At 47.7% G+C, this 11,761-nt stretch overlaps 1 protein-coding gene and 1 long non-coding RNA gene across 2 annotated transcripts; one reads left to right on the top strand and one right to left on the bottom strand.

Annotated features, from left to right (window-relative positions):
• Positions 1 to 4,109: 4,109 nt before the first annotated feature.
• Positions 4,110 to 11,257, bottom strand: LOC125399581 (SIGLEC family-like protein 1). The gene is made up of 7 exons (XM_048433013.3): positions 10,964 to 11,257; positions 10,680 to 10,751; positions 9,024 to 9,111; positions 8,350 to 8,631; positions 7,899 to 8,004; positions 6,687 to 6,834; positions 4,110 to 4,439 (listed from the first exon to the last, which is right to left on the bottom strand). Exons 3-6 carry the CDS (start codon positions 9,046 to 9,048, stop codon positions 6,687 to 6,689), a joined length of 561 nt encoding a protein of 186 aa, XP_048288970.3. The 5' UTR covers positions 9,049 to 9,111; positions 10,680 to 10,751; positions 10,964 to 11,257; the 3' UTR covers positions 4,110 to 4,439.
• On the top strand, positions 4,966 to 9,475 carry LOC125399594 (uncharacterized). Its single transcript, XR_015736347.1, has 3 exons — positions 4,966 to 5,378; positions 6,728 to 6,980; positions 8,970 to 9,475. It is a non-coding gene; the product is annotated as an uncharacterized LOC125399594 (long non-coding RNA).
• Positions 11,258 to 11,761: the final 504 nt, after the last annotated feature.

The raw sequence follows: 11,761 nt of genomic DNA, 5'->3' as shown, positions 1-11,761 counted from the left end.
TTGTACCCTGGTACCTCTGTGAGGGTTTTGTTTCTTTGGAAGAGGCAGACCCAAGCCATTGGAGAAGGTTCTGCCTCCATCTAAATTCAAACGGTTCCATTAACGCACAGAAAGTAAGACATAAATTCTGTGAGCTCTTGAAACTTACAAGATTTACAAGGCCGTTCCTTGTATATAAACAGTTATATATAAACTGTGGCACATACGTGGCGCGCGCACCACAGTGTCTGCTACGGAGAAGACTGTCCTACTGCCCCAATTCCCTGAAAGCTGTGCAGGGAGCTCCGGGGTTACAACTTTGATGAGTCCTCCCTCCTCCTGAGGTGGGCTTTGTGGTGCTGGACCACCCTTGAGTCATCCCTATTCCTGCTGATAACTCCTCATCCCTACTCATGCCAAACCTCACCAGTGAACCAAGCTAGATCTGGGTTTATCTTTAGTATGCTGTTGGTGCCCTCTTTGGGACGAATAGATGTTTCATGTTCAGGTCTCCTTGGGAGAAATAACTTAACACCTCTCTACACACAAATTCATACAAATAAATCTTCATTGGGACTGGAGAGATAGTAAAGCAGGTAAAGGCACTTGCTGTCAAGCCAGATGACCCGAGTGTGATCCTCAGGGTACACATGGTAGAAAGAGAGAGCCAAAAGTTTTTCACTAACCACTACATGTGTGTACCCAGAAGGATAAATGAGATGTAATAAAAAATAACAAAGCCACACTATATGAACTTATTTTTGCAAATTACAAAGAGCAGGAGCAAACAGCCCTCCAAGAGTGGGAAGAACAGTCAAACTCGGGGAGTGGGGAGATTATTTAGAGGTTAACAAAGCCTGCAGAGGACTCATTCACTTCCCAGCACCTGCACTGTGAACACTGTCTGTTGCTACAGCTCCAGGGACCCAATGCCCTATGCCCTCTTCTGGACTCTATAAAGGTACCTGTGTGCGTGCACACACACAGTTAAAAACATAAACTCACCAGAGTGCTTGGGACTCTACAAATTCTGGCCCTTCTGAAATAAACCTACACCCTCTCACGTTGGGCCTGCCTTGCACTCTTGAACTTAAGTCGTCTCTCCAATCTGGTCCCACAATGCACTGCTTCCTCTGATTGACTCATGTTAGGTCTCTATACTGAAGGGACCGGTATTGGCACAAGACATCCCAAGACCAAGTTCTCAGGGCAAAAAAGGTTTATTTGCCCAAGAGAGACAAAGGGCAGGGAATAGGAGTCAAAGACAGGAGATAAAGGATGAGGGAGAAGGGCAGGGGTATTTGTCCTGGAGGACAAATGACTCTCCGGATAGAGAGGAGACAGACATGACCCATAGGCAAATGGCAGTTTGTAAACGTAAAAGGGGAACCTGTTAGAATGAGGTGTTTAATTTTAGTTGGGCGTGTTAATTAGATGAACCAAAGAGAGGGTTTGATTGCTATGCTTCAATATTTTGATAGATGGATTTTGGTAGCCAACCTCAGAAGGAGGAAGTGGCCAAATAATAGTCCTTGGTGGCTAGATTTAGGAATGCAGTCTAATGGTTTCCAGCACCGCAGAGGGGATGGGAAAAGGGCAAGGCCTGCCAGAGCCTTGTTTCCCAGGTTCAGGGAGGCTAGAGTCCCTTCAGATGCCCTGCTCTTCCTCCTGATGTTCACTCTCTGACTCTCCTGTTCCTGTTAACAGCATTCTGTCTACTTTCTTCTTGTCACTTCCCCACATTTTACAATCAAATCTGTCTATTTTATGAATGTACTGACTGATGCGTATCAGGGGAGCATGCCAACTGCGGGTGGTACTATGCCTAGGCAGGAAATGCTGGGATGGATAAGAAAGCCAGCTAAGCATGAGCCCATGAGGGAGCCAGCAAGCAGCATTCCTCCACAGTCTCTGCTGTAGTTTTCTGCCTTGGCCCAGTGACGGACGGACACTTGAAAGTGTCAGCCTAGTAAATCATCCCTCTCCCAGTTGCTCTGAGTGTGTTGCCACAGCCACAGCAGCAGAAGGGAACAGCCGCACAATGTTCCACAGGACCACCGCACACAGGTCACCATGCTCCTGTCGGCAACCCTAACAAACTCACTTATTTGGCCAGGTTAGACATAGAAATCCTTTCTTTGGTCTTCTTTGGAGATGGGCACTTTTTTTTTCTTCTTCCCAGGAAAGTCATGAAATGCCAAGAGACACTGCAGAGTTCACCTAAGCAGGTTCACTGCCTCTGCCTTACCTCTGCCCCCGCTGAAGATACCATATACGCCATTTCTCTCACTCAGAGAACAAGCTTTCTCTATAGATCTGTTCAGTCTATTTCTTGGCTTCAAACTTTGCAACAGCTCATGATTCATTCATTCATTCGTTCATTTGTTCACGCATTTCACAAACAGTTCTGCATGCATCTTAGATCTTAGGCACCATTCTCAGTGCTGGTGAGGGAGGAAACAAGACAGGCAAACTCCTGTTCCCAAGGAGTCAACATTCTAAGGGTAAGGATATGGTGCCATGACATAACCTTCCAATGTTTTTTTCTTCGAGCCCAAATTCATCATGGCATATATTCTCTACCCGTGTCTCTGGGTACCACTTTTCACAGCGCGGTCTCCACTCCAGTACACAGTGTGTGAGCCTACTGAAGTCTGAAGCTAGGCGCTTCAGTTGGGATTAGATTGTGTATGTGTGTGCATGTGTCTGTCTGTCTGTCTGTCTGTCTGTCTGTGTGCCTGTCTGTGGAACTGGTTATGAAGATGGGGATCAAAAATCCCTTATTTCACGGTGCTGTGTGCAGTCATTTTTCTCTCCGTGACCCTGCCTTCGAGCGAGACATGTATCTTTTGGCTCACCCAAACTATCGAAGTTGATGTTGAGCATAAATCCACGAAACCTCTCAGGGTTCAGAAGGATCGCTATAGCAGGCAAAACTGACTAAAGATACCTGAGGGTGAACAACATAAACTAGCTCACATATGTTGTTTTATTATGTCTCATCTATCCTTTCTCTGCTCTCTCCAAGGTTCTTTTGATGTTTCTCTTCCATGTTCCTCCTCGCTGCTGTTCACTGTTCCTCTTCAGGTGTTCCTCACTGTTCTATCCACCCCACATGATTTCCAGTTTGTATAACCACAGACAGTTAACAAGCATGAATTCACAGAATCACAAACACAGGTAAAGGAGGCACCTTATGTCTCAGAAGGAGCCTGGTTGTGACGCTCCCCGGCAGATACTGAGAGGATTAATTAAGAATCAATACAAAATTCTAGAACGATTTCATGTGCTAACTGCATTTCTTAACTTTAACTAGTTAAGCTGGAGTTGTGGTTAATAACTGTAGGGAATGCAAGAGTGCTGCTGCACTTTCTGAGTACTTCTGCGTCCTTCCCTGGTGGCTGAGAAGTCGGTGTTGGTAACCATAGCAACCCCGGGGTTTGGGAGGAAGGCAAAGGTACATGATTTGTATCAGCATCTAGCTAGCCAGTTAAAGGGAATTTCTTTGAAGATTTTGCTTCCAGGCCAGTGGGGTTTGCCAGCTCCCAGGTGAGAAGGAATTTCTTTCTCTGGGGCTGGCGTAGTGATTCAAGCCTTTTCCTTGTATCTCTAGGAGTAAAGGCATTAACAGTTAATTCCCTGGGCTATGATCTTATGTTAATTGAAACCTAGGTGGAGGGTAAATATTAATAGCTTGTTAGGTTAGAGCAAAGGCCAGTAGATTACACTTCCTGAGTCTGCTGCTAGAGAATTCAGGTCACCCAGACATGGTGTGACCTGAATGTTCAGTGAGAACAGGCGTACTCTCTCTGCTCAGTGCCTCCTGCTCAGGGCTCCTTTCTGTCAATAAGTCCTGGCAATAAGGACAATGGTGGGAGTCTAGCTTTGTGGAGATTTGACTATGAGAACAACAATTTGGCTGAGTGAATGTTTTCATACCAGGGCTCACTGGTGAGGTAAAATGTATCCAGTTGCCAGTGCAGGAGAATTCACATTTAAAGAATGATTTATACACTGCTGGGATATTATGGAAGGGAGAAACATCACGATTTCACAGAATTTCTACAGAACTTACAGTGACTATCCAAAAGACAAGTGTTCCCAAAGCTCTGCAGATTGGGTTTCTCACCAGACCAGACTCCTGCGGATCTGTCCAGCGGTCTGCCAGCTGTACATCTACTGTATAGTCTTGTGAGGCCCATCACCAAACACCAGCCATACAGGTGACCTTTTAAAGTCCCGAGCCCAGGCCCAGGGGTTGTCTCCACACCTTGGAGTGTACAGGTTGTGTAGAGGCTGAGAGGGATTTGTGAGCTCAGATTTGCAGGACCTCATGTTTATTATGGACTTGGGGTTTCTGGGGTCTCCATGGGCTTTTGTAATTCTGGCGATAGTGGGAGCTTTGGGTGTGGTGCAGTTTCCTCCAGAGGCTCCGCTGGCTTCAGGCTGTCTTCCTTTTCCTGGACGGTGAGGAGGCGGGGCAAAGAGAGAAGATGGAACAGATTTACAGGTGAAGTAGCCACACCCAAGGAGGAACTCTGAGGAAAAGTGGACCAAACACTGTCTTAACTTTCCTCGAGACACCATGACCGGAGCCTACAAACCTCTTCTCCCTCTGACCCTGCCTGGTATGACCAGGGGCTCCCAGAACAATTCTCAGAGTCCTGGGATGTTGTACATGATGACCTCAGGCAAGTGCTTCCCCATGTTCTGGGTTACCCTAACCCCCTGGCTCAGTTCTTCCTGTGAGAACACCTTTTCTTACCAGCATGGTTCCTCTCTGAGGGTAAGGGCTAGGTCTAATCCATCCTGGCACCTCGCCTTGCCCAGTGCAGAGGAAGCAGAGAGCAGACATCAATGGGGCAGTATATAGAAACCTAAGCCCTACCCCATTACATAATACCGCACTTCCTTCAGCCAAGCTCTGTCTGTCTCCTAAAGATTTCATAATATTCCACAGCAGCACCACCAGCTGAGAAACAAGAGTTCAAATTATGTGAACTGGGAGTGGGGTTCACATTCAAAGTAGAACACACAGCTTATCCACAAAGGGACACTAGCTCTGTGCACAGGTTGTTAGGAGGGAACTGGTGGGGTGGTATGAATCACTTGGTCCCCAGTTGGTGGCGCTGTTTGGGGTGTCACGGAGCCTTTGAGAGGTGGAGCCCAGTCTTGCTGGAGGAAGTGTGTCACTGGGGGTGGGCTGTAAGTGTGTGTAGTCTCACCCCACTTACTACTGCCTGTGCTCAGCTTCTAGCCTATGGACCTGTGAGCTGTCAGCCTCCTGCTCCTGATGCCGGTGCCTGCCACCACCACCACAAGCAACTCTTAACCCTCTGGAACTGTAAACTCAAACAAGCTCTTCCTTGGTCTTGGCGTTCTAGCACAGCCACAGAAAAGTAAGTAAGAGCAGCAGGAACCCCATGGTTCTGGAGACTCACAGGTGGTAAAGGAGAATGAACCCTGCTTCAGTCAAGATGTCCTGGGGTTGTGGGCTTCAAGGTGAAGTAAGGAACAACCTGGTGCTATGGTTGGGATGTGAAATTAGAATACAGGGTCCTGTGTTGAGCACTTGCTCTCCTGCTGGAAATACTGTTTGGGGAGGTAGTGGAACCTTTGGGACTGAATGAATGGCTGGCACAGGTGGCCAACTGTGGGTGGACCCTAGGGAGTCATTCCCTGGCCTTGCTTCCTGCCTGAGCTCTCCGCTTCTTCCTTTTTTCCATGATGTTGTTTTTAACCTGTGCTTTTTATTTATGTGTCTATGTGAATTTGTGAGCACGTGTGCAGGTGCCCAGAGAGGCCAGAAAAGGGAATGAGACCCTCGAGAGCTGGAATTACAGTCAGTTGTGAGATGTCTGATGTGAGTGCTTGGAACAGAACTCAGGGCTTGTGGAAAGAGCAGGAATTGCTCTTAAGCATTAAGTCATCCCTCCAGCCAAAAAGACTTTATTTTGGTTCACAGTTCAAGGTGCAGTCCATCCAGATGGGAGCTCAAGGCAGAAGGCGCTTGAAGCAACTGATCACATCACAGCCACAGCTGGGAATACAGCAATGAACTTGTGCATGCCAGATAGTGTTCAGCTCAATTTCTCCACCCACACAGTTCATGATCCCTGGCAGAAACGGTGCCACCCACAGTGGGCAGGTCGTCCCACCTCAGTCCACACAATCAAGACAAGCCTCACAGATATGTCCAGATGCCCATCTTTCGGGTAATTCTAGGTCCTGTCCAGCTGACAGCTAGTACTGACCATTAGAGACGGCATCCCTTGAACCATGGATCAAATAGATTCCTTTCAGTTGCTTCTGTCGGGTATTTGGCCACAAAACTGAGTCTCCAAGCACTCGGCAGTGATTTGGTCTTAGGCTGGAAGTGTCTGCTGCCTCCTGCACACCAGAGGCCACACCTGTGGTTCCCGCTCTGATGCTGCCACTACTGCCATGGGAGCATCAACCTACTTCCCAGTGGGGATTCGTATCGTGTGTGTGTGTGTTGATATTTCTAATAATCCTTTAAACTATGCTTCTTCGTCTCTTCCATGAGACTCTGCGGCCCCAGCATCAGTACCTGTGAAACAACCCTCAAGCTAATTGTGTATTATACAGGCCACAGACTGGGCACTCTCTCCAAAGCAGCCCACAAACTTCTCCCACTAACGCTGTCCTGCTAGACCGAATTCCATTGTGATGCAAGGGGCACTCACCTAGAGCTGCTTCCCAGGTGATTCAGCTCTGGATTTTCTAGGTTCCTCGGGCTTCATGATGGAGTCTCCCTCTGGTCCAGGCTGAGAGCCCTGCTGGGTTCTCATCTGTGCCCACTTCTTTGCCTGCTGCATCCTGAGAAGTTTCACTCTAAGGAAATGTGTTTCTGATTAGTTCTGATTTCCTGCCTCTGCATCCCCACGTGGTCTCTGGTTCTGTCCAGCATCCAAGGCTGAAATCTCCAAAGGAGTCTGCTTGCTGTGTTGTCTAGAGAAAGCCACCCAACCTCTCTGCAGGTTCGTATCACACCCTGTGTAATCAGGACTCCCTGCTTAAAAGGCCGCGGGGTTCAGATGGGCCAGCTGCAGAGATTGTTATTTATTTAATTTATTTGTTTTCTGGGGGGAGTTAGGAATTTAAAAGCTTATTTTTATTGTGTGATTATGGGTGCTTTGCCTGAATGTATGTCTGTGCACCACATGTGCGCCCTCGGAAGCCAGAAGAGGGTGGCAGATCCTCTGGAACTGGAGTTATGGGTTGTGAGCCACCATGTGGGTGCTAGGAACTAAGCCTACTCTTCGGCTAGAGTAGCCAGTATTTTTAACTACTGAGCCATCGCTGCAATGCTTCGTTATTGATTGATTGATTGATTGATTGCCTATTGAGACAGTTTCGGGTAGCCCAGGCCATCCTTGAACTCACCACATTACAGATGATGACATTGAACTTCTGATCTTCCTGCCTCTTTCTCCTGAGTGCTGGGATTAGGGCCATGCACCACAGCACTTGCTTTATGTAGTGCTGGGGATTGAACCCAGGGTTCTACATATGCTGTACAATATTTCCAACCTGTGTTTGCCTTTGACTCCAGCTCCTCTCTATACTGTACCACTTTATTCCTCTTCTTCCTCTCCCCCTGGTCGACAGTTACTCAGTCCCAATTACATTCTTCTCATTGCCAGATAGGATTCGGGGGGTTGGAAGGTGAGGCCTTTATGATGGCATTAGTGACTTTATGAGAAGAGGTGCTTGCTCTGCATCTCACTGTGTGAGTGATAAAGCATTTTAGTCCTTGCTGGATCTAGATGCCAGCACCATGTTCTTGCACTTCCTCAATCTTCAGAACCCTGACCTAAGTAAACCTCTGTGTTTCATAAATTAGCTCATTTCAGATGTTTGGTTACATAGCATAAAATGGGCTCTGACATACTCACATGAAGGGGAGGAGGCAGAGGAAAAGTAGTGTGGTTGCCATGGCTGCATAGACAACACCCTGGACCAACGCTTTCAGGAAGATCTGGGGAGCCAAAGGGCCCCTTCCTAGAAGTGGAAGGCATTTCAGTAAGACTTTGTTTTTATAGGCAAAAACATTTTAAAATTGCATTTTTTCCGTGTGTGTAGGGGGTGTTGCATGTGCTGCAGCGTGCATGTGGAGGTCAGAGGACAAGCTGCAGTCGTCTGTTTCCTCTTCCCGCCGTGTGGCGCCTGAGGTTTGAACTCAGGTGTTAGGCTTGGCAGCAAGCACCTGTCCATTTTGAGCCGTCTTGTTCACCCCCAGGAAGCCTTTCCTAAGATTTGGATTCTGGGCTGTGGTCCCTCTTCCGACCTCAGTGCCAGTCCCTCCCCGTTCACTGCCCTCACCCAGCCTCCAAGTCCCACCCTCACTTGACATCAGTAGGATGCTCAAACCATGGGTTCCATGTTGGTTCTTTCCCTCACAAAGAAGGACTGAGCCCATTTCTGGGTCCTTGGCCATGCCGAGGGTGCTGTTGTCCCAGGGGCCAAGTGTGGTGGAGGTCACCTGGAGGTGGCCATGCCCACTGCTCACATCCACAGGAACACCGTCCATCCACCACTGCACAGAGGGTGTGGGGATCCCACGAAAGGAGCAACTGCACTGCAAAGTCTTCTCCACGGCACAGAAAGAGTGGAGCAGTCTGGCAGCTTCTGTGGAGAGGGAGGGTCAGGGGCCAGCAAGGTCACCTGATTTTTCTTTTAATTCTCCCTTAAGGACCCAGCTTTCTTTTCTTTGTTTCTCACACTGTGACTGAAATTCAAAGTCTTCCGCACACTAGACAACGCTCTACTACTGAGCCACACCCCAGTCTCTCACTGGGGGATTCTCAGGAGGTATCTACTGCTGAGCCATGCTTCCAGCCCCTTATCTGGGGGATTCTAGCAGGAGCTCCACCCCTGAGTCATAACCCTAGCCCTCATGGGGGGATCCTAGACAGATGATGTCCAATCCACAATGATCTTCTGCAACCTCTGATCTGTCTTTACAGTTCTGACTGTGGCTTCCTCAGACAGATCTAGAAGTGTTTCTTGACCCCACTTACCCCACTGGAGAGGTGGCAGACCCATACGCAAGAGCAAGAACTCCCAGGCATACAATACTCTTCACTGTGAGGATTGAGCCGATGGCAACTGAAAGAAGATGTGGAGGTGGGTGAGCGGGAACATCTTTGCAAAGCAGGTTGTGGTGGTTTGAAAGAAAATGGTCCCCAAAGCGTGTGGTACTATTAAAAGGTGTGGCCTTGTTGGTGGAGGTGTGATCTTGTTGGAGGAAGTGTGTCACTGTGGAGGTGAGCTTTGAGGTCTCATATATGCTCAAGCCATGCCCAGTGTCTCAGACTACTTCCTGTTGCCTGAAAGTCAAGATGTAGGACTCTGAGCTCCTTCTCCAGCAACATGTCTGCCTGCATGTCACCAAGCTGCATCATGATGATAATGGACTAAACCTCTAAAAATGTAAGCCAATCCAATTAAATTTTCTTTCTTTATAAGAGTTGCCATGGTCATGGCGTCTCTTCACAGCAATAGAAACCCTAATTAAGATAGTAAACCATGGAGGGATGGGATCAAGAGGTGTGCATGAATGGGGTTCTTCCATTGGGACATTAAAGAAATGACCAGATTGGGAATGACTGCAGATGACTTGGACAGAGGCCTCTATTGTTATTGAGAAAGAATGATGTACTTGAGTTGGAATGTGAGGGATGGGGGACAAGACTCAGAGGACTGAGTAGAATTTAGACTTTTGGTGTTCCTTTCACCATACAGAAATGAGTCTGAATAAATCAATCAGTAAATTCATAGCCAGATGTGGTGGCTCACACCTGTAATCCTGTTACATGGAGGCTGGAATAGGAAGACCTCTGTGACTGACTGTGTAGACTGGGCTAGTCCCTGACTACATGGTGATGGATTCGAGGAAAGCCAAGCAGAGGATGATTGCTCATACCCCTCACAGAGGAATGGCGTTGCCGGGCTCACCGGTCTTATGTTCTACTTCCACATCAAACACAAGCCTTGTTTTAATTTGTCAATTTTTTCTTTCTTTTTTTCTAACTTAAAACCTCATTCTAGGTGTCAGAATGAGCCCAAGATGGGTCCTGGCTCAAGCCTTGTCAGTAGATCCCCAAATAACTCTGGTCAAATATCCATTCTCCAATTTTGTTCTCATATTCATGTTACATAGGTGAGATTTATTGATCTAGCTTTAGAATTCAGATTTCTTCTTGCTTTTCTCTGTCAGGCTTTAAGGGGTGTAGGTAGGATGGCTACTAATGGATCCCTTCATGATTTTCCTTTGGTCTTCATTTCTCTTAATCTTACTTGAAGTCTTGTTCTCGGGACTCCATGAAATCCTTTTTCCTCAGCACACTTCCACTTACCTGATTGTCTCCCCATCTTCCTCTTACCAGCCAAGTGTTTGTCAACTGTTAAATTTTATTTTGTGTTGCTTTACACAACATTTTATATAGCCAAGGCTGACCTTTCTGTGTAGCTAAGAATGACCTTGAAATCCTGAATCTCCTGCCTGCACCTCACAAGAACTAGGATTACAGGTAATTGGGATTATTTTACCAAGAGATTGGTGGGAGCCTAATTAAGGATGGACCTGTCATGTTATGTCTGTTATGACAGAGATCGATTATGGGATTACCTGATTTACAACAGCCACTAACCTGATAATTAATTCCCATGCTTACCGTCTGTTCTGTTAGTAGAACAGTGATCCACTGGCTTCTTTTCAGGTTAAATTAGTGACACACTGAAAGAGACTGGAGGGAAACAGGGTGATTAAGTGGCTGAGGGGTGGCAGGATGAACAAGAGAGAGCCGGAACAAGCAAGCGACTTGAAGGGTAACAGGCTCACTAGGGGACTGCCGAGGTGGGGTCCGGGGGCAAGGCGAACAGCTGACTGAGAGGCGGAAAGCTGATCGGGTGACTGAGGAGGGACAGGCTTTCTAGCATACACTGACTAAACTGGCACCTGGTAAACTGACCGGTTGTCAGTCGCCGTTCTCCGATCCAGAACGGGCCTTGGACAAACCAAGGAACTCGCGTTACCTCGGTGCTGAGGTTGCAGAGCGGCTTAACCGCCCTGTGGCTGTCTCGTGAGACGTCCAAGGATACGCTGTCTGAAGACTCTGTGACTAAGGGAGGAACTCCATGTCCCTGGAAACCCAGTATGGAGGATCTCCACGCACAAGAATCCCATGGACCCTCCCTCCCATAGGCTCAGGCAGCCTGTCATATTCTGTCTGCCACGCTAGAGTGGCACAGGAGGGCCACGTGACAGTCTCTGCAGCGCATAGACGTCGTGTGTGTGTGTGTGTGTGTGTGTGTGTGTGTGTGTGTGTATGTGTGTGTGTGTCTGACTGTCGGCTGTCTACGACCTGGTGAAGTATGAGCATCTTACTCAGCAGCCAATGAGTGACTGCGCTTCTATGCCACAACCAACAAGTGAGGTTATAAAGCTTTGCTTTGTGCACTTGCCTCTGGAAGATGAGGCAAAATCACCACTGCCAATCAGGAACCGAACATTCATGTCCCACCCATCTTTGTGGTGGCTCTGAGCCAATCAGGAACTACTGTGAGACCCAGGCAATTTGGACCGAGTTTCCTCTACAAGGCCTTTCTTGACCATTCTCATCAAAACGCACTTTGACTCCAACCCTCCTCACACCCTTCTGATTACAAACTTTCTGACCCATTAGCCACATTTTCAAAAATGCTTTTCAGCGACTCAGTTTATTAAATCTGTGTTGACTGATGGTTGCACTGAGAC

The sequence above is a fragment of the Myodes glareolus genome, chromosome 24 (assembly GCF_982192425.1).
Source record: "Myodes glareolus chromosome 24, mMyoGla1.1, whole genome shotgun sequence".
NCBI classification, from domain to species: domain Eukaryota; kingdom Metazoa; phylum Chordata; class Mammalia; order Rodentia; family Cricetidae; genus Myodes; species Myodes glareolus.
This window is presented reverse-complemented; position numbering and strand designations above follow the sequence as displayed.